This window comes from Loxodonta africana, chromosome 7, assembly GCF_030014295.1.
Source record: "Loxodonta africana isolate mLoxAfr1 chromosome 7, mLoxAfr1.hap2, whole genome shotgun sequence".
NCBI lineage: Eukaryota > Metazoa > Chordata > Mammalia > Proboscidea > Elephantidae > Loxodonta > Loxodonta africana.
In genome coordinates this window covers 133,231,263-133,252,294 of record NC_087348.1, presented here as the reverse complement: position 1 = coordinate 133,252,294, position 21,032 = coordinate 133,231,263, and the positions used below count along the sequence as shown (strand labels likewise).

The window sequence follows — 21,032 nt, the reverse complement described above, 5'->3', positions numbered from 1 at the left end:
TCTTACACAGAAATTCCTATAAATAAACTAAGCAAAGGTAAAGTTCTATACCTTTAGCCTTAATCCTTTAAAAAAAAAAAAGTGGCTTTTTTTTTTTTCCATTTCCAATCTCTAAAACACACAAATACACAAGGAATAACTCTAATATCTAAGAAACTGATTTAGTTAATAGATGCAACAGTGATTCCACTTATTGTCTTCAGCTTTATTGCAATGCTATTATATATTTATTCTAACATTTCTTTATTGTCAGGTTTCTGGTTTATTAACACTACAAGATTACTTCACCCGCTCTTAGAAAACAGATCACCACATGCCAAAGGAAAACACCAACTGGGGACTTTCAACGGACAGCACTGGAGACCCACTATAAAACTATTTATACAGGAAATAAGAGACAAGTACAAATCATCCTCAAGATCTGTAACTTAATGCTCTTGAATAAGAAGTTCAAACATTATTCTCTACACTACAGAGAGGCTCAGAAGGGTTAAAGGAGCTGTCCAAGTTCACACACCTGGACATAACAACGATCAATACAAGTTGTTTGCATGCTTAAATCTCTATTTATTCCCAAATGACAAGAGTCAGCCACGTTTAATACCACTTTCCAGCATGTGGCAGCAATCTACGAAAAACGATAAGTACTAAATTCTCTAGAGCAAACACTCAGAGGCTGAGCCTCACCTGCATGTGAGTGGGATATGAGCTACCAGGAGGCTGAGCAGAAGATGCAGGTGGTGAAGCAGCAGCAGCAGGGCTTGGTGCTGGGGCTGCTTGTGGGGTAGGTGCTGCCGAGGAATCCAAAGTATAATTTTTAAAGGCCTCAATATCCTCAGGTCTAAGGAAGAGAAAGAAGGCATAAATATAAGGGGGTTATAAAGCAGATTCAGCTCCCAGAGAAGTGGTCTTGAGAAGCTTTTTAACTCCTAATTTCTCGATTCTGGGTTAAAATGCTCCACTCTGCACTAAAGTTCCACAATACTCAGGGTACCACTCACTTTTCAACTGTAATACAGATGATTGCTCCAACTGGAACATCTCTGGTACCTTCGGCAACAAGTATCTTTGCCATGTAACACTCCTCCAGGCTCTCAAAACCAACCGTGGCTTTGTCAGTTTCGACCTTTTAACACAAAAAGTAGTGTCAGTTTGTGCAGCCAGAATGAAGTTTATTAGCTTATGTCTGAAATTACACAGTTCAACAGTGAGACAAAGCCTCTATCACAGATCTCAAAGAAGGAATCATTAAAAGAAATGTTAGCTAAAAATCAGTTTGGACAGCTGCTGACAACTTATCTAATCAATCTTCTCTAATTCCAAGCTGAAAAAATACCAAAATAGTGTCTTAAGCAAAGCAGGTAACTACTCACCCAGAAACCTAACGCTCAGTTTAGCTTAGGCAGTCCCTTCGACAACTTACCTCTGCAATTAGTTCACCCTCATTGATTTTTTCCCCTTCCTTTTTTTCCCAACGGGCTATGGTGCCTGCCTGCATTGTGGGGGAAAGGGAAGGCAATGGAACCTAGAGGAGAAAAAGGAGAAACGCCAACCTTAAAAAGGGTGACCTAATTCTCAGTCTGGTGTAAGGTTTCATTCAATCCGATCTCATCTAATGCGAAGTTTACTAAGTCCCACTACACGCTGGCACTGAAGATACAATGACAGTTCCTGCTGCCAGAAGCTCATGCTCTCCAGTGACAGGCTTCCTGCTCCACAGTTTCGTGGGTCTGACAGAGAACGCCTCAGCAGGCGTTTCGCATAAAGCCCCGGGCTTGGGGCTCTTCACTCAATGGGACAGATCAGGAGAGGGAAGTTCAACAGCAAAACTGGGTTAGCAGGCGGGCAATGACAGATAGTGCAAGGCGGGGAGAGGATCACTGAGGCCTGAGGGAGGTTTCGAGGCCAAGTCTGCCCTGAAGAACAACGGGGTCCACGAAGGACGGGTCGGGGGCTCACCTTCTGATGAGGGGGGAGACTATAACAACGGCGGCCGCGTGACCCCAAAAGCTGCAGCAGAAAGCGGTTCCGCGGTGTGGGCCAAGAGCTGGGGCTGAAGCTGCAGAGTGCCCGGACCCCGCCATAGCCGGTGGTCGTGCCGTTGCAAAGCGCCGGAGCCGGGCTAGAAAGCGGGGCCGCGCACAGAGGTCCAGGTCTCTCCCTTAACGTTGCGCACCGAGCCCCGAAACCCGCCCTCGGGGCTGCAGTCTGAGCCCGCTGGGCACAGACGCGCCACATAGCGCCACAGACCCCCACTCCCCAAACCCAACGCCCTCTTCCGAGTGACCTCTCCAAGAGCAACCCGACGCTGCCGTCAGCCGCGCCGCGCAGCCGCACGTTGTCGTAAACGGCCCCGAGGAGTCCCCCGCGCCCCTCCCCAGGCTAGAGGCGGGCGGGCGGCCTGCGCGTCCTTCGGGCGGGCGCGGGGCCTGCTTCGGAGCCGCAGGCACGGGTCGTTCCCGCTGAGCCAACGCAGCCGAAGCCTGGAAAAAAGTAGGAGGTGGAGAGAGGTGGGAGGCAGGGCGTCGGAGGAAAGGCATTCCAAAGGCTAGGACGGCGCCTAGGAGGTGGGAGGGGCCTGGAGAGGTGCACAGGGCAGGCCTCGCAAGGTGTGGGGCGCAGTGGCCTGAGAGGCGCGGCCGAGCCGCGCGGGCCGGTGTTGTGGAACGGCCCTGCATCGCGAGCCTCAGGCCCACGGGCGGGGTCTTGGGGCGCTTCTGTAACGAAGGGCGCTCAGCATGGCCCAGGCGAGTGTCCTGCACCCTCCTGATCCGACGGTGCCCAACGGTGACCGGGCTTGGGGCCCTGCCCCGCGCAGGCTTACTATATAATTATAATATAAATATATATTACGGCTTACTGGCTTACCCCGAATCAAACCCATTGCAGTCGGGTCGATTCAGGCTTATAGCGACCCTATTGCAAAGATTTAAAGATTTAATCCCAAGCAGAAACCCACCGAATGAACTGATTTTTCAGCCAGATGGTGCGAACCGCAGCCAAGTGGAAGACACAATCCCATATTCAGGTGTACTTCAGGGGGATTAAGCATATACTCTGTATGAAGATAAAGGTTTATGAAACAGATTTGCTTTAACTCAAAATTTACCATAGAATCCGTTTAGACAGCAAAAAGTTTTATGTTTTAAATACTTCATACCAAAATTAAACTATAAGCTGATGAGGGCAGGGATCTTGTCTGTGTACTGTTCTTCAGTATATCACCAGAGCTTAGTAATGTTAGTTGCTGTCCAGTGTCGGCTTTGACTCATGGCGACGTTATGTGTAACAAAACTACACATTGTCTGGTCCTTCACCATTTTTATGATAGTTGGTATAATTAATAATTAAAAACAGGAAATTGGAAGTCAAATGAAGGCTCTCAGGGCTACAAACCGAAAACCAAACTTGTTGCCTTCAGTCAGTTCCAACTCATAGTAACCCTATAGGACAAAGTAGAACTGCCTCATAGTTTCCAAGGAGCGCCTGGTGGATTCAAACTGCTGACCTTTTGGTTAGCAGCAGCTGTAGCTCTTAAACACTAGGTCACCAGGGTTTCCCCAGTGCTAAAGATTTATATATCTGGAACATTTCATTTGAAGTGATAAATGAAGCCCGCTTAAGTTTTGGGTGTTCAGCTTTCAAACTGATTTGGGCATTCTTTTTCTTTTAAATACACATTTCTGAAAGAGACTTTTATGAATGCTTCTTGCTTTTGCATTAGAGACTTGTCATACAGTTTACACCCTCAGGTTCTCATTTGTTTGCACATAATTCCAAACGAAGCACTAAATCAGTGAATTCTCTTTGATAGAATAACCTATTTTGTGCTTACATGGAAATACCAGTAGCAAATTATCTGTGGCAATAAAGTAATCCTTATCTTCACTCTCCAAGTAGAGAGTAAACATACTACCATGGAGATCACTTCAGATTTACTTTCATTAAATGTAAATGGTTTATTGATTAATCTTCATCAATAAATGCAAGTGAAGATAAAGATTAATAGTTTGCAAACTCCATTTTTTTCATAGTTTGTTTTTTTTAATTAGTACACAAATCTCTGGTACATACAGGCAGTTAAAACTGGTTATCACTTTGATAATCAGAAACCTCTGATATAACACAATCTTTATGAAAACATACCATAAAACGGAGAATACACAGAAATAATCTCTTTGAAAGCAATGGTTGCAAACATCCATGTTTCTAAGAAAATATAACTTTACATATATATGTATTTTAAGCAAGCTATACCTTTTACATAAATTCAGACATAGGAGGAGTGTGCAATAATAATGCTCGTTTTATGGAAAAAATGAAAATAAATACAATGATGACCTAAGTGCTTTTTGGTAGAGTCCTCTTAGTTTAGATGTACTGCATGGAGATAGTTTCCCTAATTTACATCCATCCTGGTCAAAAAGAGCTGTAAAGTTGGTAAGTAAGTAGAATTGCCATCATCAAGTGAACTTAACACGGATTCTTTAGGCACAAACTGTAAAGTGTTCCACTGAGCAAGAGAACAGTCATCAGTTTTAAAGAAGACTTTTTAAGGAATTGAGTTCTTTACTAGTTTATATTTGAGGGTCACTTATTTTTTAATTTAAAGTGACTTAGAGATTATTTTATAAACTCTAAACATTCTGGTTCCTTAATTTTCCCAAGGAAAGAGAATGCCAGCAGTATCAGGACAGACTATTCTACAAAATACCTCTTGGGGGGGGCAATACAATGCATAAGTCAAGGACTTAGAGTGCAGCCACATAGTACATGCAAATAGACGATTACAACAGAATAAGTAATGAGCATGCCTCCTCAGAAGGCTTCTCTCCCTTTAGAAACTGGAAGGAGGATCACCAACACATTTTACATGAAAGATCACACACTAGGGATGCTTAGTCACTACCTATGCTAAACCAGCTAGAGGGAAAAATGTCTCACCTCTTCCCCTGAACTCAGCTTTACTTTTCGATGGAGGCGCTGAGCCCACGCAGCTCCTTTTCCAAAGGACATAGAGATACACAATATAAAACAAAGTAGAGGAACCCTGAAATTACCTCTGATTTAATTTTCTCTTAAAAGTCAAATTCCACATAATAGTAAGACTGTTTGCTCAAAGAAGACTGGCAAGTAAAAACCAATCTAGGAGACATTCAAGATAAATTGTACTGGAATTACAATAACAAATTTTGGTCTGATAATCCTCATGCTGTCGTATAGCAAAACACTAAAACACATACAATAAGGAAATTTGTGACAGGAGGACTTTTTCTCCAGACTTCCTGGGTAAAATAAACTGAGAAGGTACTGTTTTCTTTCACAATGAATTATTCTTGCTTTTGACTTACTTTCCCAGTCAATTTCTGATGAGAAAGTCTTCAATAGCAAGAATATCAGGTAAACAACAACGAAAGAAACTAAGATGTCTTTTGAGCTCTTTCTGTCTCCTGAAGGAGCAATCACATGGATTACATAACATTGCCTCCACAACTAAAATTGGCAGGTAGAATTAGAACAGGAAGTAGTTGTCATCAGTACATGGTAATAAAATAAAGCTTGTTCTGACACTACAAGGGGTGGTAAGAAGAGCCTGTATAAAAGCTACTGGGTTCCCTAAAAAATGGATACAGTATACAGAATGGGAGAATATACAGAACTCACACGCAAGTTATAAAAACAGACATGGTTCTCAGACAAAAAGCAAATGAGTACAAAAGAATTCTCCAAACATGAGCTATTTAAAAAGACACATCTATATAAAACAACAAGAAGTCATCTCGGAGCTCCAAGAGTAGTCTGTTGAAATGGCTGAAAGGGGGAAATGAACTAGAGACAGACAGGTCAAGAACCCAGAACTGATCTGTCTGACTCTTCCGGTTGGCAGTGTACATTGGTGGCCAGAGGCAGAATGCTTTTGGGAATACCATATGTAATAATGGTTAATTGGTTGATGATACTTAGTGAGTGAATGAGAAAACCTAAGTTACTAAGTAATTGCTGGAAGTTTCACTCCTTTAGTTTCTACACTTGAAAATGTTGCATATGAAAAAGGATTCTGTTTTTTTTCACCCAGAATCAACCCTGCCATTCACAACTCATGCTCCATGCCCCGTGGTTTCTATAGTGCCCTAAAGGCTCAGTCTATACTAAATATATAATAGAAAATAACTACTGGTCTTGAGATGAGGAGGGGCATACCAGTAATTCATGCTCAATACTCATAAATCACAAAGAAACATAAAATCAATGGTCTGTCTCCTTTTGACTGCAAAGGAGATGCCATGAGCCTGATGGGTAAAGAAAGTCACGAGAGAAAGAAAGTCAAGAAGATGTGGTAGCAGCACCTTTCCATACCCGCCTGGATTTTTAAGGAGCTTTTCACTCCTTATTCCTTTCAAACACAAAGTTCATCAGCTGGAGGGAAAAAAAAATGGCTCTAAAGTTAAGAGTCCCCAGAGAAAATTAGCAGTACATGAAATATGCCATTTGGGCTAAAGGACAAACTGTAGAACAAGTTAAGACACAAGAGTCAGCCTAAGGTCTTAATTGTGGTTTTGAGAATAGTATAGCACAACATGGGCAGCCCTTTTCCCATCCAATCAACAATTCAGCAACAACCATGTCCAGTCCAAAAGATTAATGAAGGGTGGGGCCTTCATCTTTGGTACCACATCATGAGTTATTCTTGGTTTGCAATAGCTGCAAGGAAGCAGAAAAGCTGGTACCTTTGCCTTGTCTGTGAGTACAAATGCTGGGACTCTGATTGCTGCAACCACTGAGGCCAATTAAAATAATACTGTAACACACAGGAGTGAAGCATCCAATTCTTAGATTCCAGGTTATAGCAGCCATGCCCCTAAACAGGCGGGATTGTCCATCCCCACTGGTTAAGGCCTTCGGTTTGTTGTCCTCAGAGTAAAACAAAACACTGTGTTGCCATGGACAAGGAACTTCAGAAGGACCCACAGTCTACATTTGGACAGGGATTTTAAGTACCGAATATGCCAGGCACAGAAACAGGACTGGTCTGTGGCCATCACACTTGGAGGAGCTTCTGTTTTGGCAGCACAAACTAGAAACTTCTTAGTGTATTCTGATTTAGTTCTCCTTCCTGAGTGAAGCAGCCAGGGAGTGACCTGGTTCCACAAGCCCCCAGTCTAATCTAATCATCAGTATTAATTCTCTCCATGGTCTTCTTCCACCCAGGCTACAATTTTCCCTTCCCAACCAGGGATGGCATCATCATCATGGAAAACCTAGAGAAAGAAAAAAAAAAAAATGAAAAACAACCAAATACGGTAGAAAATCTCACAAACTGCTATTGATAAAAATAAGACCTCGAACATAAAGGATGAGAAAGTGCAGACGAAAGCCTTGATCCTTTGACTCTGTCCCTGAAGTTGCAACTAGTATTAAATATATATCTTCATGGTTTACACATGCCCATATCTAATTCTTAGTCCCAAATGCATGAAATGGTAAAATCATCTCTAATGCTGCATTGTTAATAGAGATTTATAAGAATTATTAAATTACTAATCAGAGTACTTCAGCCTTCTTAAGAGAAAGCAGTAGAATAAGCACAAAAAAATGGGAAAGGAGAAAATTTTGGTCCCAGGAATTTGTAAAGAAAGGGCTAGAAGTAAGAGCAATCTTAGCATGTTTCTTAGATGTAGTTCTTTTGATTCATTTATTCAACTTATTTCCTAAGCCACTAACACAGATACTAAAACATTTCAGTGAAGAAATCTTTATAAAATACTGATTTTTCCCAACTTCTTTCATTTTGTAACTGCATGATGACACTTGCAATACTTCATAACCCAGAACTCTCTTCCAAGAAAAACAAGTCTCTATTTGGCATATGGATTATAAAGAGAAGCACAGGCTAAGAAAATACTCTAGGAGTAGGGAATAAGTTTAGCTGACTTTTCAGAAGTTCCTTATTTTCATTATCTGAAAAAACTACCCCCACATAATATACAGTCCCATATATTCATACCTGTTTGTTTATTTTGCTCTGTGTAAGCAGCAGGAAGTTTTCTAGATTTGGCTTTAGATAGAAAAGGGTCCCAGAAACCAAGCCTATATCTTAAATTTTTTTCCCCCTTAAAAAAAAAAAAAGCATTTTCCTTTTTAAAATAAACATTGACCCTGAATTCTTGGTCAAGGTTCAAAGGCCTTTAACTAAAGAAGCATCAACTTCCTGGGCCATTCCATGACTTTCTCAGTCTAGAGCAAAGCAGACAGTGATCTGAGACTCTGGGAAATTCTTCTGATCTGACTAGGGAAATCAGGTCCTTCTGAGTACTAGTCCTCAAGCAGGAGGCTGTGGGGTTCAGGAACAACCAATAATGCTACCCAGATTCCTCATGGATTCTGTACCTCCTCTTTAACAGTGCCAAACTCAGGATCCAGTGCTTTGAAATGATAGCGGTGATTCCCTTCCCGGTCAATAGCTGCTTTAAAATCCTTCAGTGTCACCTCCCCCAACCTACAACAAAAGGAGAGAACACTAAAATAGACTGTTAATCAATAGGCTGGGAAGGTAGCGTGTTAGCTTTAAACCCAGGCCCCTGCCAAAGGCACTACAGACAGAAATAGCATGACCTTGTTAGGTTCCTGGTCCTGGTAACCCAGAAGATTCTAAACAAAGAGGTTGGGGAACAAGTCATCACTACAGATTGAAAATAGGATTACATATGGGGTGATCTTAAAATTTTAAATAGATTTCTTGTAGTCAAATCACTTTGCTTTTTTCTCTAGATAGAAAACATAAGATTTCAAATCAAATTTGCTGAACAACCATAAATATGTCTAAGTTCTCTTGATCTCCTTCTTTGTTACAATATTTCATTCCTCTAGGCTGGTAGAATTTAATCAAGTATTACCATCTTTATCCTTCTGCCTGCAGGAAGGCTGCCTTCTAACCTAGACCAAATAGGTAGACTCTCTAGGGAAGGGAAATCTTATAACCTCCCTGTAGTTGGTTCCGAGAGTTTTAAATGGTTATTACATAACCATTTCCCTTAGAATGGCAAATGTTTTGTTATATATATAAGTAAGAAAAAGTTCTGTTAAAAAAAAAAAAAAAAAAGCATTCCCCCCCACCAAAAACCTGTTGCTGTCATGTTGATTCTGACTCATAGCAGAGGGAGTATATTAACAGAATGTTCAGAGTTTTTAACATAAAATCTCAATACAGTTTGGTTGCAGTCACCGAACAGTAACAAAGATCAAGGAGTAATACCCCTGGACTGCCAGGCTGCAACCCATGGCTGTTGGCAGGAGCTATTTTGAAGCACTTAAAAAAATGACTTTTCCAAACTTAGAGCCTATTTGCATAGTTATAGCATTGGAAGTACCATGATTCCACCTAGCAGTAGATGATGACTTGTCCCTGGTTATGCAACTGGCCAGTGGCAAAGCTGCAACTAGAACCCCAATCCCCTGCGCTTTTCTCACTATACCATAGTGCTTCTCAAATATCTCTCAGCTGGTCTGGTGGTTAGGAACTCATTCTCACGCTGGTTCTGCTTCCCTTTTTTACAGAGAAATGAATCCAGAATCTCACCTCTTTGGTATATTGACCATGAAGGGAGTAAGTGACCGGTCGGTGAAATAGAGCACTTTAGTGCAGGAGCTGCTGATAGCTGGTGAGCTCTGTGAGTGAGGCAACTCTGCAAAGAGAGACTTTGTGATTACAACACTGAATTTACTCAAAACCACCCCTCATTTCCACGTATTCAAAATGCCCCAGGAGAATGAAGCTGCTTGAAGTCACCACGCAGCTCTCGATGCCCTTGCCAAATACCATGTCCATAGGGTGTGATCCACGGGAAGTCACTAGTGGGGCCACGAAGACACGAGGTGCTTCAGGCATGGACACTATCATCAAGGGCATCATTTCTCATTCATTCTAGGTACTTCTGGCAGGGGAATAGCAACTGATCTGACAGGCTTTGTTACTAAAGGTCAAAAGAGGACAGTGAAGCCTGGTAAGATTTCAGCCAAGGCAGAGCAGACACATAGCCAGAGCAGCAAACTCTAACAACATTTAGATTTTGGAGGTCAGTAGAGAGAGCTCAAGTGAATCAGGAAAAGAGAAATGAATAAGAACAAGAACCAGAGGAGCAAAGTAACCTTAAAAACTCATATCCCAAGGGGCCTTATGCTTCCAGTCTAAAAGGTACAAGGTTTACCTTAACCTTAGCTATATACGATCTATATGTGTTGGTGCTATGGCCTTTAACTCAGGTTTCTATAGCCACACCTTGTTTCTACCCTTTGTAAAAATACTTATGGAAAAATATAATTAATGAGTGCTTCTGATTGTCACTTTAAGAGAAAAGGTGAAAAGACCAATCAGAAACTTCAGTCGTAAGGTGCAAAAACAAATCATTAAACTTTTATAGATGTTCCTCCTGGAATTCCACCTACACATATTTTCTCCTTAATTTATTCTAGGCATTGATCCAAATCAAACTAGTAGCCACAGAAAAGTAGTTCTGTGAAAGAGTTAAAAATAAGGGAGAATTAATGGACCACAACTACCACAGCCTCGAACAGAGCACAACTAGATGGTGCCCGGCTACCACCACTGACTGCTCTGACAGGGATCACAATAAAGGGTCTTGGACAGAGCAGGAGAAAAATGTAGAACAAAATTCAAACTCACACAAAAAAGTCCAGACTTACTGATCTGACAGAGACTAGACAAACCCCAAGAGTATGGCCCCCGGACACCCTTTCAACTCAGTACTAAAGTCACTCCTGAGGTTCACCCTTCAGTCAAAGGTTTGACAGGCTCATAAAGCAAACAATAATGCATGTAGCTCAACCAGGTGTACGAGACTAAATAGACACACCAGCCCAGGAGCAAGGACGAAAAGGCAGGAGGGGACAGGAAAGCTAGACGAATGGAAATGGGGGACCCAAGGTCGAGAAGAGGGGAGTGTTGACACATCTCAGGGTTGGCAACCAATGTCACAAAACAATATGTATATTATTTAATGAGAAACTAATTCGCTCTGTACACCTAGATCTAAAAGCACAATAAAAATAAATAAATAAATAAGGGAGAGTACAAGGGATGAATTAATATGGTGGAGAAAGACAAGGGAACTTTCTTCGCCCAGCAATCACATTCAGTCAGTCTTCAGAGTTTTTTTTCAAATAATGTCAGTTATTGAAACCACATGCCACGATGCTCCTTTGACCCCTGAACCAGAGCCTGGCACACAGTGGTTGTTTAATAAATATTTGTTGCATAAATAAAACATTAACTTTTGGCAATAAAGTGTATGATTACAATTCATACATTCATCGAACAAACATTTCTTGAGCACTTACTATGTGCTAGATTTTGAGAACACAAAAATCAACTACCTGTGGTCCCTGTCCTCAAAGAGTTTAGAGTCAACTATGGCTGATGGACATGATTACAAATAGTTATAATACATTAAAACCAGATTTAGACAAACTATATGGGAAGACTGAAGATGGAGAGGCTAATTCCACCTGGGAAGGTCAGTAAGGCCCCAGAGTTGAAGTGACTTTTGAAGAGAAACCTTTAAAAAAGCAGGTAGAGAAGTTGGAAAGGTTATTTCAGGAAGGGGGAAGGATACATGCTAAGTCATGAAATGGGATCATGTATTTGTAATACTGTGAGGAGCCCTGGTAGCACAGTAGTTAAAGCACTTGGCTGCTAACCAAAAAGTCAGTGGTTCGAACCCACCAGCCGTTCTCTGGGAGAAGATGTGCCAATCTGCTCCCGTAAAGATTTACAGCCTTGGAAATCCTGTGGGGCAGTTCTACTCTGTCTTATAGGGTTGCTATGAGTTGAAATCAACTCGAAGGCAGTGGGTTTGATTTTGGTATTTGTAAAACTGTAAGTAAAGTAGTAAGTCTAGAGCATAACAAATACATTGGGACGTGTAGGAGATGAGGATAATAAAATGAGCAGGGGCCAGACTGCAAAGGACTGTAATAGCCGTGCTAAGAAATTGAGATATTAGTCTTAAGCTATGGGGAAATACCAAATGAGAGTGACAGGATTAATCTAGGAAAACTGGCAGTCATCAAAAATGAAATGGAACACATAAAGATTGATATCCTAGGCATATCCTAGGCACTGATGAGCTGAAATGGACTGGTATTGGCCATTTTGAATCAGACAATCATATGGTCCACTATGCAGGGAGCGACAAAATGAAGATGCGTGGCGTCACGTTCATCCTCAAAAAGAACATTTCAAGGTCTATCCTGAAGTACAATGCAGTCAGTGATAGGACAATATCCACACACCTACAAGGAAAACCAGTTAATACCACTATTATTCAGGTTTACACACCAGCCCCTAATGCGAAAGATGAAGGAACTGAAGATTTTTACCAACTTCTGCAGTGTGAAATTGACCAAATGTGCAATCAAGATGCATTGATAATTACCGGTGATTGGAATGAGAAAGCTGAAAACAAAGAAGGACTGGTAGTTGGAAAACAGGGCCTTGGTCATAGAAACGATGCCAGAGATTGCATGACAGAATTTTGCAAGACCAACGACTTATTCATTGCAAATACCTTTTTTCAATAACATAAACGGCAACTATACATGTGGACTCCACTGGATGGAAAACACAGGAATCAAATCGACTACATCTGTGGAAAGAGACAACAGAGAAGCTCAATATTATCGGTCAGAAGAAGGCCAGGGGCCAATTGTGGAACAGACCATCAATTGCTCGTATACAAGCTCAAGATGAAGCTGAAGAAAATTAAAACAAGTCCACGAAAGCCAAAATACGACCCTGAGTATATCCCACCTGAATTTGGAGACCATCTCAAGAACAGATCTCACGCATTGACTTCACTAAGGACAGAAGACTAGATGAATTGTAGGATGATGTTAAGGACATGATACATGAAGAAAGCAAAAGGTCTTCAAAATGACAGGAAAGAAAAGATCAAAATGGATGTCAGGAGAGACTCTGAAACTTGCTCTTGAACAAAGAGTAGCTAAAGCAAATGGAAGAAATGATGATGTAAAAGAGCTGAACCAAAGGTTTCGAAGGATGGTTTGAGAAGACAAAGTAAAATATTAGGATGAATTATGCAAAGACCTGGAGTTAGAAAATCAAAAGAGAAGAACATGCTCGGCATTTCTCAAGCTGAAAGAACTAAAGAAAAAATTCAAGTCCTCCAGTTATAATATTGAAGGATTCTATGGACAAAATATTGAATTATGGCGGAAGCAGAAGGTGGAAGGAATACACAGAGTAACTGCAGCAAAAGAACTGGTTGACATTCAACCACTTTAGGAGTAGCATATTATCAAGAACCAAGGACATTGAAGGAAGAATGCCAAGATCTACTGAAGGCACTGGTGAAAAACAAGGCTCCAGGAATTGATGAAATACCAATTGAAATGTTTCAACAAACAGATGCAGTGCTGAAAGTGCTTACTTGTCTATGCCAAGATATTTGAAAGACCTGGCCAACTGACTGGAAGAGATTCATATTTGTGCCCATTCCAAAGAAAGGTGATCCAACAGAATGCAGAAATTATTGAACAATATCATTAATATCACACGCAAGTAAAATTTTGCTGAAAACACAAAAAACCCATTGCTGTCGAGCTGATTCTAACTCATAGTGATCCTATAGAACAGAGTAGGACCACCCCATAGGGTTTCCAAGGAGTGACTAGTGGATTTGAACTGCAGACCTTTTGGTTAGCAGCCAAGCTCTTAACTACTGTGCAAGATAATTCAAAAATGGTTGTAGTAGTATATCAACAGGGAACTGCCAGAAAGTCAAACTGATTCAGAAGAGGACGTGGAACAACAGATATCATTGCTGATGTCAGATGGATTTTGGTTAAAAGCAGAGAATATCAGAAAGATGTTTACGTGTGTTTTATTGACTATGTGGATCATAACAAATTATGGATAACACTGCAAAGAATGGGAATTCCGAAACAATTGTGCTCGTGAGGAACCTGTACGTAGAACAAGATGCAGTTGTTCCAATGGAACAAGGGGATACCACATGGTTTAAAGTCAAGGAAGGTGTGCATCGGGGTTGTATCCTTTCATCATACTTATTCAATCCGTATGCTGGGCAAATAACCCAAGAACCTGGTGTATGTGAAGAAGAACGTGGCATAAGGATGGGAGGAAGGCTCATTAACAACCTGCGATATGCAGATCATCAAACCTTGCTTGCTGAAAGTAAACAGGGCTTGAAGCACTTACTGATGAAGATCAAAGACCACAGCCTTCAGTATGGATTACACCTCAACATAAAGAAAACAAAAATCCTCACAACCAGACCAACAAACAACATCATGATAAACAGAGAAAAGATTGAGGTTGTCAAGGAATTCATTTTACTTGGATCCACAATCAATGCCCATGGAAGCAGCAGTTAAGAAATCAAATGACATATTATTGCATTGGGCATATCTGCTGCAAATGACCTCTTTAAAGTGTCAAAAAGCAAAGATGTCACCATGAAGACTAAGGGGCGCCTGACCCAAGCCATAGTATTTTCAATCGCATCATATGCATGTGAATGCTGGACGATGAATAAGGAAGAACAAAGAAGAATTGATGCCTTTGAATTATGGTGTTGGCAAATAATATCGAATATACCATGGACTGCCAGAAGAACGAACAAGTCTGCCTTGAAAGAAGTACAGCCAGAGTGCTCCTTGGAAACAAGGACGGTGAGGCTTTGTCTCATGTACTTTGGAAATGTTGTCAGGAAGGACCAGTCCCTGGAGAAGGACATTGTGCTTGGTAAAGTAGAGGGCCAGCAAAAGAGAGGAAGATCCTCAACAAGACGGAATGACACAGTGGCTGCAACAATGGTCTCAAACATAGCAACAATTGTAAGGGTGACGCAGGACCAAGCAGTGTTTCGCTTTGCTGCACGCAGGGTCGCTAGGAGTCGGAAGTGACTCGAGGGCACCTAACAACAACAAAAACAAGATTCAGGGACATCAGTTGCCCATGGCCACACAGATGGCAGAGCCAAATTTGTGCTCCAGGTATGTTTGATTCCATGGGCCATGTTTTTCCCACTACATTATTTTGCTTCCAGTTTTGGACAAGAGTTTGAAGTTCCTTTGGACCTAGACAGAGAGCTAGTTGACATTCAAAAATATAGCCCTGACATAATAAAATCTATTAAGAAAACATTCTGCATCCCACTTTGGAGAGTGGCATCTGGGGTCTTAAATGCTAACAAGCTGCCATCTAAGATGCATCAATTGGTCTCAACCCACCTGGGCCAAATGAGAATGAAGAACACCAAAGACACAAGGTAATTATGAGCCCAAGAGCAGAAAGGACCACATAAACCAGAGACTACATCAGCCTGAGACCAGAAGAACTAGATGGTGCCCGGCTACAACTGATGACTGCCCTGACAGGGAACACAACAGAGAACCCCTGAGGGAGCAAGAGAGCAGTGGGATGCAGACCCCAAATTCTGGTAAAAAGGCCAGACTTAATGGTCTGACTCAGACTAGAAGGACCAGGGAGGTCATGGTCCCCAGACCTTCTGTTAGCTCAAGACAGGAACTCTTCCCAAAGCCAACTCTTCAGACAGGGATTGGACTGGACTATGAGACATAAAGTGATATTGGTGAAGAGTGAGCTTCTTGGATCAAGTAGACACATGAGACTACGTGGGCAGCTCCTCTCTGGAGAGGAGATGAGAGGGCAGAGGGGGTCAGACACTGACACAAAAATAGAGAGTGGAGGGAAGGAGTGTCCTGTCTCGTTAAAGGGAGAGCAACTAGGAGTATATAGCAAGGTATACATAAATTTTTGTATGAGAGACAGTTTATTTGTAAACTTTTACTTAAAGCACAATAAACATTATATATATATATATATATATATATATATATATATAGCCCTGAAGCTCAGAAAACAGGTGGGTTAGACATAAAGATTTAAAAATAATCAGCACTGAAGAGTTGTTGTTGAAGCCATGGAGTGGAAGGAATCACTCAAAGAGAATATGAGAAGTCCTAGTCCTCAAATGGAATCCCAGAGCATACCGACACTTAAAGATTAGACAGAGAAAGAGAAGAAAAGGAGATTCAGGAAGAATCAGGAGCCAGAAAAAAAGAACTGTGGCCCACTAGACTGTGAGTCCAAGGTGAGCAAGTACCAAGTCCATCCCGTTCATCTCTGTCTCTCTAGGGTCCAACATACGTGGTACACAATAGATGCTCAATAAATATTTGTTGAATGAATAACTGACTGGCATTGAAGCTAAAGGAGAAGAATGTTTCCAAAAGGAGAGACCAGTCAAGAATAATAAAATGCTTTTGAAAAGTTAATGAAAGGTAACATTTCACAAGTAAATGCTTGATTTGCCAATAAGACGGTCAACAGTGACCCTACAAAAATAACAATAAGTGGAGTAACTAGGTAGAAGTCAGACTATTATGGGTTCAGTGGTGAGTGGGAAGTGAGGAAGAAAAGAGAGGAAGTGTAGACTATTCTTTCAAGAAGTCTGATGTCAAGGAGTAAGAGAAATACATCTGTAGGTAGAGGACTAGCAGAATTAAAGAATTTTCTATATTTTCAGATGAGAGACATTTCATCTTATTTGTGAATATAGATATTGCAAGCTTTAGATTAAGACCCTAGTTTACAAGCAGCTGTGAATTTACTGTAGTAGTTTGAGAAAGGGAAGGAATGTTTGAGGGAGGAAGGATTTTTTTGAAAGAATTTCCAAATACTTCATCCTGCCTACATTGTTAGTTTACACTCACCCAGACACCTAGAAAAAGTGCTGAAGAGGGTAACAGTAAGATAAAAACCCTCTCAAGAAGGCAGAGAGGAATATTTTGAAGCAATGCTCAAAAAAGAAATTGAAACTAATTTTGGTACTAAAATAATTTGTTTCATTCCCCATATAGACAACTCTCATCAGAGAAGAACGAGATATCTGGGATTGGAGGTTTGAGAATGCTATTTTGTCTACTCTACAAAAAAAAAAGAAAATTATTTTGCATTCTTCATCTGTGCAAATATTTCAAGTGTTTTACTTTAGGCTTTTTTTTTTATTAATGTGGTTTTTAATACTGCATACTGTATGTAACATACAAAACTGGTTTTAGTCAGCTTTTTACCACTATTTGGTTTTATAAAGTATTGTTTAGATGCTTTTAGACTAGGCTTGTATAAACTATAAAAGATAAGAAAATGTGACCATTATTAAATCAAAAGATAAGATATAAAGTACAAAAGAAATTACCAAGCAAGGTAAGTTTCCAACACATTGGGATGAACAGGGTGGGAAATGAGTGGACATGGAGCAAAGTAAAACATACTTCCTAGCCATGGCCACTAGATGGTGCAAATAGTTTGTAGGACTTTAACCTAACCACTCAAAGCTTAAGGAAAATTCCCAAAGAAATTAAACGTCTTGACTCCAAGAAGAACTGGAAAATTTCTGTACCTTTTGAGACTGTAGAGTCATTTGTGTGTGTATGTTTGTTTGTTTTATATTTTGCTTTGTCCGGAATAAGCGTTTTGAGCTTGTATATTTTCCAAAGATATTTTAGCCTCTCTGAGTCAGCAGCATCCTGCATGTGGCTAACTAGCACTTGGGGGAATGGTGGTGATGAAGATGGTGTTTGTCTTCATAGTCCTGGAAATAACTCAATTCTAGTAATTCTGCAGAAAGAAATATTATTACAGTGAAGCACTATAAGCAAAATTATAACCTCGAAATATTAGTAGCATGAAAAATATTAAAGCCTAGTCTAATATGCTGGGAGTTCTTACTCAGCAAAAATGAGTACTCACTTGAATTAGGGGGCCAGGACTCCTGGTATTCGCTGCCTGCTTGAGTTCTGGGTGACTTGCCCCGAACCTGGCAACCACACAAAAATCACAGGAGTTATGATCAATGAGGAAACTTAATCAAGAAATGTAGATCATAAAAGTCTACCTAAAATATATACTTTTCCTACCACTTCTTCTTCCACAGTATGTAAACTGAACATATTTATCCTAACAATAGTAAGGTATGCTTATACAATACTTTCTAGTTTCCAGTGTTCCTTCTCATATGTTATATTATCCAATGCTGTCTCTTCCAAGCACATTCAGGGGTTGGAAAGTAGGGGAGTAAGCAGTAAAGAGAGGCCCTGTGGGGTTAAGGGTCACAATTCCTTAGACAGCTCTCAAGTTACTAGGAGCAAGAGTTACTATCAGCTCCTCCCTTGGATTATTATACCAGGACGAATGGTCAGCTCCACTGAGAGGAAAGCCAAAGCGAAGAGCAGCTACAACCTTCAGCAGGGTCTTATATCTTTTAACCCTGCCTTCATCTAAACTGAAGTCCCTGGGTGCTGCAAACAGCTAAGCGCTCAGCAGCTAACTGAAGGACTGGAGGTCTGAGTCTATCCAGTGGCACCTCGGAAGAAACGTCTGGCAACCTACTTTGGAAAAATCAGCCATTAAAATCCCTAATGGAGCACAGTTCTACTCTCACGCACATGATGCCGCCATTTGTCAGAATGGACTCAACAGCAACCTTTTTTCCTCTAAATTAAAATTCTCAAGCCAAGCTTCCTCGGAGTTTGCGTGAGAGAGACACCATAGAAAGAGGATTACCCTCCTTTCTCGTTTTTTCTGGGTCTCCATGATATGCAGGCGCTCCATGAGGCTGGAGATGCCCTGCTCCAGGCTGTCGATGGTGTGGTGCTGAGGATCGTGGCCACTGAAGCTGTTGCGCAGGCTGCGGAGAGCGTCTCGGAAAAGCTGCAGGTCACTTGTCTGAGGAGAAAAACAAGGTGCTGTTGGCATGGTGCAGTGCCATATCGTTAACCAGGTCCCAGCCACTGGGTTTAAGATACAGGAGCAAAGTTTCCAGGAAAGATCTTTCACCTTTGCAGGGGTTAGGGGAGTGGTACGAATGGAAGGGAATTTTCCTCCACAAAAGTGGGCCATCTGTTTGCCCACTAATTCTTAATTTTGGAGATCAAGTGTCTCACATCTTTACACATACACCAGATGCACGAATTGGGGAACTGGGATATAAAAGGCTAGTCCATAGGTGAGGACTGGGGCCGTCTTCTGGTTTCAGCTAAATGTGGCAGGTCTGTACCCAAATCCTAAGAACCTACCCCTCTGTGGGTGATTGCAGCAGCTCCTTTTCCTGCCACTGGAAGGAGAAAGCCATTGCTTTGAGAGCTGTGACTGTTGTAGGTGGTCACCTATAGCAGCAAGAAGAAATGATACAAAGGAAGGTGAGAATGGTTGCACAACTTGAAGAATGTAATCAATGTTACTGAATTGTACATGTAGAAATGGTTGGTATATGTTCTGCTGTATATATTCTCAACAACAAAAAATAAAATTATTAAAAAAAAGAAATGATGCTTGTTATAGGAGACAATTCCCAAGCCAAGATGTCCTGTCTTATTTTTCTTCTTTACATTTATCACTTCCTGACACAGTACATAATTGTTTTTTTAATGTATTAGGGCCTCATGAGGGCATGGACTTTCTCGCTTTTTTCACTACTATAGCCCCAATACCTGACATGTAGTTGGCATTTGATAAGTATTTGTTGACCACTGAATGAATGAAACGGAGACCCCCAGCCTAGCCTCCGCCCTGGCCACTGGAGTTCTCACTCTGGTGAAGGGTCAGAAAGTGCCCCAGCACCTCCTGCCTTTGCTTCAGTAACAAAAAAATAACAGCAACTAATATTTTCTGTGTCAGATGGACCTAACATTTAATTATTTACATATAGTGTCTCATGTATTACTCATAATGACACAGAGGACCACTTTTATTTCCATTTTCCAGATGAGCCTATTTCTAAGGCTCAAAGGTCGAGCCTCAAGGTTACTTACTCAAGGTTACACAGTGGGCAAGTGAGTAAAGTTGGGATTTGAAACCAAATTTTTTTATTCTGGAACCTGCTCTCTTAACCTCCTCACCCTGCAGCCTCCTAACAAGCCGACCTGTGGCCTTGGTTCAGCCCTGAATCAGAAACAGAATCTCCTTATAAATGTGGGAGGGAGAACCTGAGTTCCAGGTACCTCATCTGCCTCTCTTTTCATACAGTGAGCCAAGAAGACATCTTTGTGTTCCAACTCCCGCTCTAGATCCACCTGCAAAACAGAAGCTAAATCAGAAAAGGATTTGTTTAGGCCAAGGGGTCAGTAGCTGAATATGTTCACACCTGCTGGTAACTGGCCTCAGAGAGTTTCCGGAGTGCTTCTTCCAACTTGGCCTGGTGCTGCTGAAGGAGGCGGTCCTTCTGCCCCAGTTCTTTCTGCAGTGGAGACAATTTTCAGATAGGTGGCAAGAACAAGGACACTGAACAGTTCACCCTTCGTGGTAAAATTTCCACCTGAGTAAAGTAGAGCTTCAGGAGAACAGTCCTTTCCTCACGCTTTAACAAGAAGCCATTACATACTGTAATAGTCTTACACAGCTCAAAAGATTCTTAGAAAGGTAAGAAAGGAAGGGAACTACCATTTGTAGGGGTACACTATGTACCATTCACGCTAGTTAGAGATACAGGTAAGACCAGAACCAAAGTTTCCCGACTCCTAACTCTGTACTCCTTCTCCTAGCCATGCTACCTATTTTTGAGGGTTAGTGCATTAAGTGAAGATTTCCTTGCAGACAGCAAAGAAGTGAACAGGGTACGTAAGTGCTCTCTGAGCAATAGCAACAATGGGCAACAGTCAAGCTGCTCGTAAAAGGTCTGATGGAGATAATTTCCAAACTGATATCTATTCTTACTTTATATTCTCCCAAAAGCCGGTTCCTCTCATCCAGCTTCCTCTGCAAATCCACCTGCAAGAAGGTAAGAAAGAACTCACTGGCACAGGTGTACTGTCTGCCAACCCCTCTAGGAGACTGGCTACTTAGTAACCAGAGCTGATGTTAGCACAGCATAAGGCACAGAGAGGGCATGGTCATGGTAAAACACACAGCTTCTCTCCATGACTTTAGTGAGATAATCAGACTGCAGACA

General features: G+C 41.4%; 2 protein-coding genes across 10 annotated transcripts in view; both read right to left on the bottom strand.

Moving 5' to 3' along the window:
* Positions 1–2,292, bottom strand: part of DLAT (dihydrolipoamide S-acetyltransferase) — a 43,728-nt gene extending 41,436 nt beyond the window's left edge. The window contains exons 1-4 of one of the 2 annotated variants that reach the window (XM_023554790.2): positions 1,960–2,292; positions 1,424–1,525; positions 1,002–1,126; positions 688–841 (exon numbers count right to left, since the gene is read on the bottom strand). In XM_023554790.2, coding sequence (XP_023410558.1) covers positions 688–841; positions 1,002–1,126; positions 1,424–1,525; positions 1,960–2,238 — 660 coding nt within the window. In that variant the 5' untranslated portion in view covers positions 2,239–2,292. The remainder of the gene's footprint in view (positions 1–687; positions 842–1,001; positions 1,127–1,423; positions 1,526–1,959) is intronic. The other variant, XM_003415627.4, reaches the window with a different exon arrangement.
* Positions 2,293–3,772: 1,480 nt separating this feature from the next.
* The window catches only part of DIXDC1 (DIX domain containing 1), a 108,300-nt gene continuing 91,040 nt past the window's right edge, over positions 3,773–21,032 (bottom strand). For 2 of the 8 annotated variants that reach the window (XM_064288912.1, XM_064288913.1), the window contains exons 12-20: positions 20,798–20,851; positions 20,229–20,321; positions 20,086–20,157; positions 19,162–19,251; positions 18,650–18,811; positions 17,837–17,903; positions 9,578–9,683; positions 8,389–8,497; positions 3,782–7,259 (exon numbers count right to left, since the gene is read on the bottom strand). In XM_064288912.1, coding sequence (XP_064144982.1) covers positions 7,179–7,259; positions 8,389–8,497; positions 9,578–9,683; positions 17,837–17,903; positions 18,650–18,811; positions 19,162–19,251; positions 20,086–20,157; positions 20,229–20,321; positions 20,798–20,851 — 834 coding nt within the window. In that variant the 3' untranslated portion in view covers positions 3,782–7,178. Of the gene's footprint in view, positions 7,260–8,388; positions 8,498–9,577; positions 9,684–17,836; positions 17,904–18,649; positions 18,812–19,161; positions 19,252–20,085; positions 20,158–20,228; positions 20,322–20,797; positions 20,852–21,032 lie in introns of all 8 variants that reach the window. The other 6 variants (XM_064288909.1, XM_064288910.1, XM_064288908.1 and 3 more) reach the window with 5 other exon arrangements.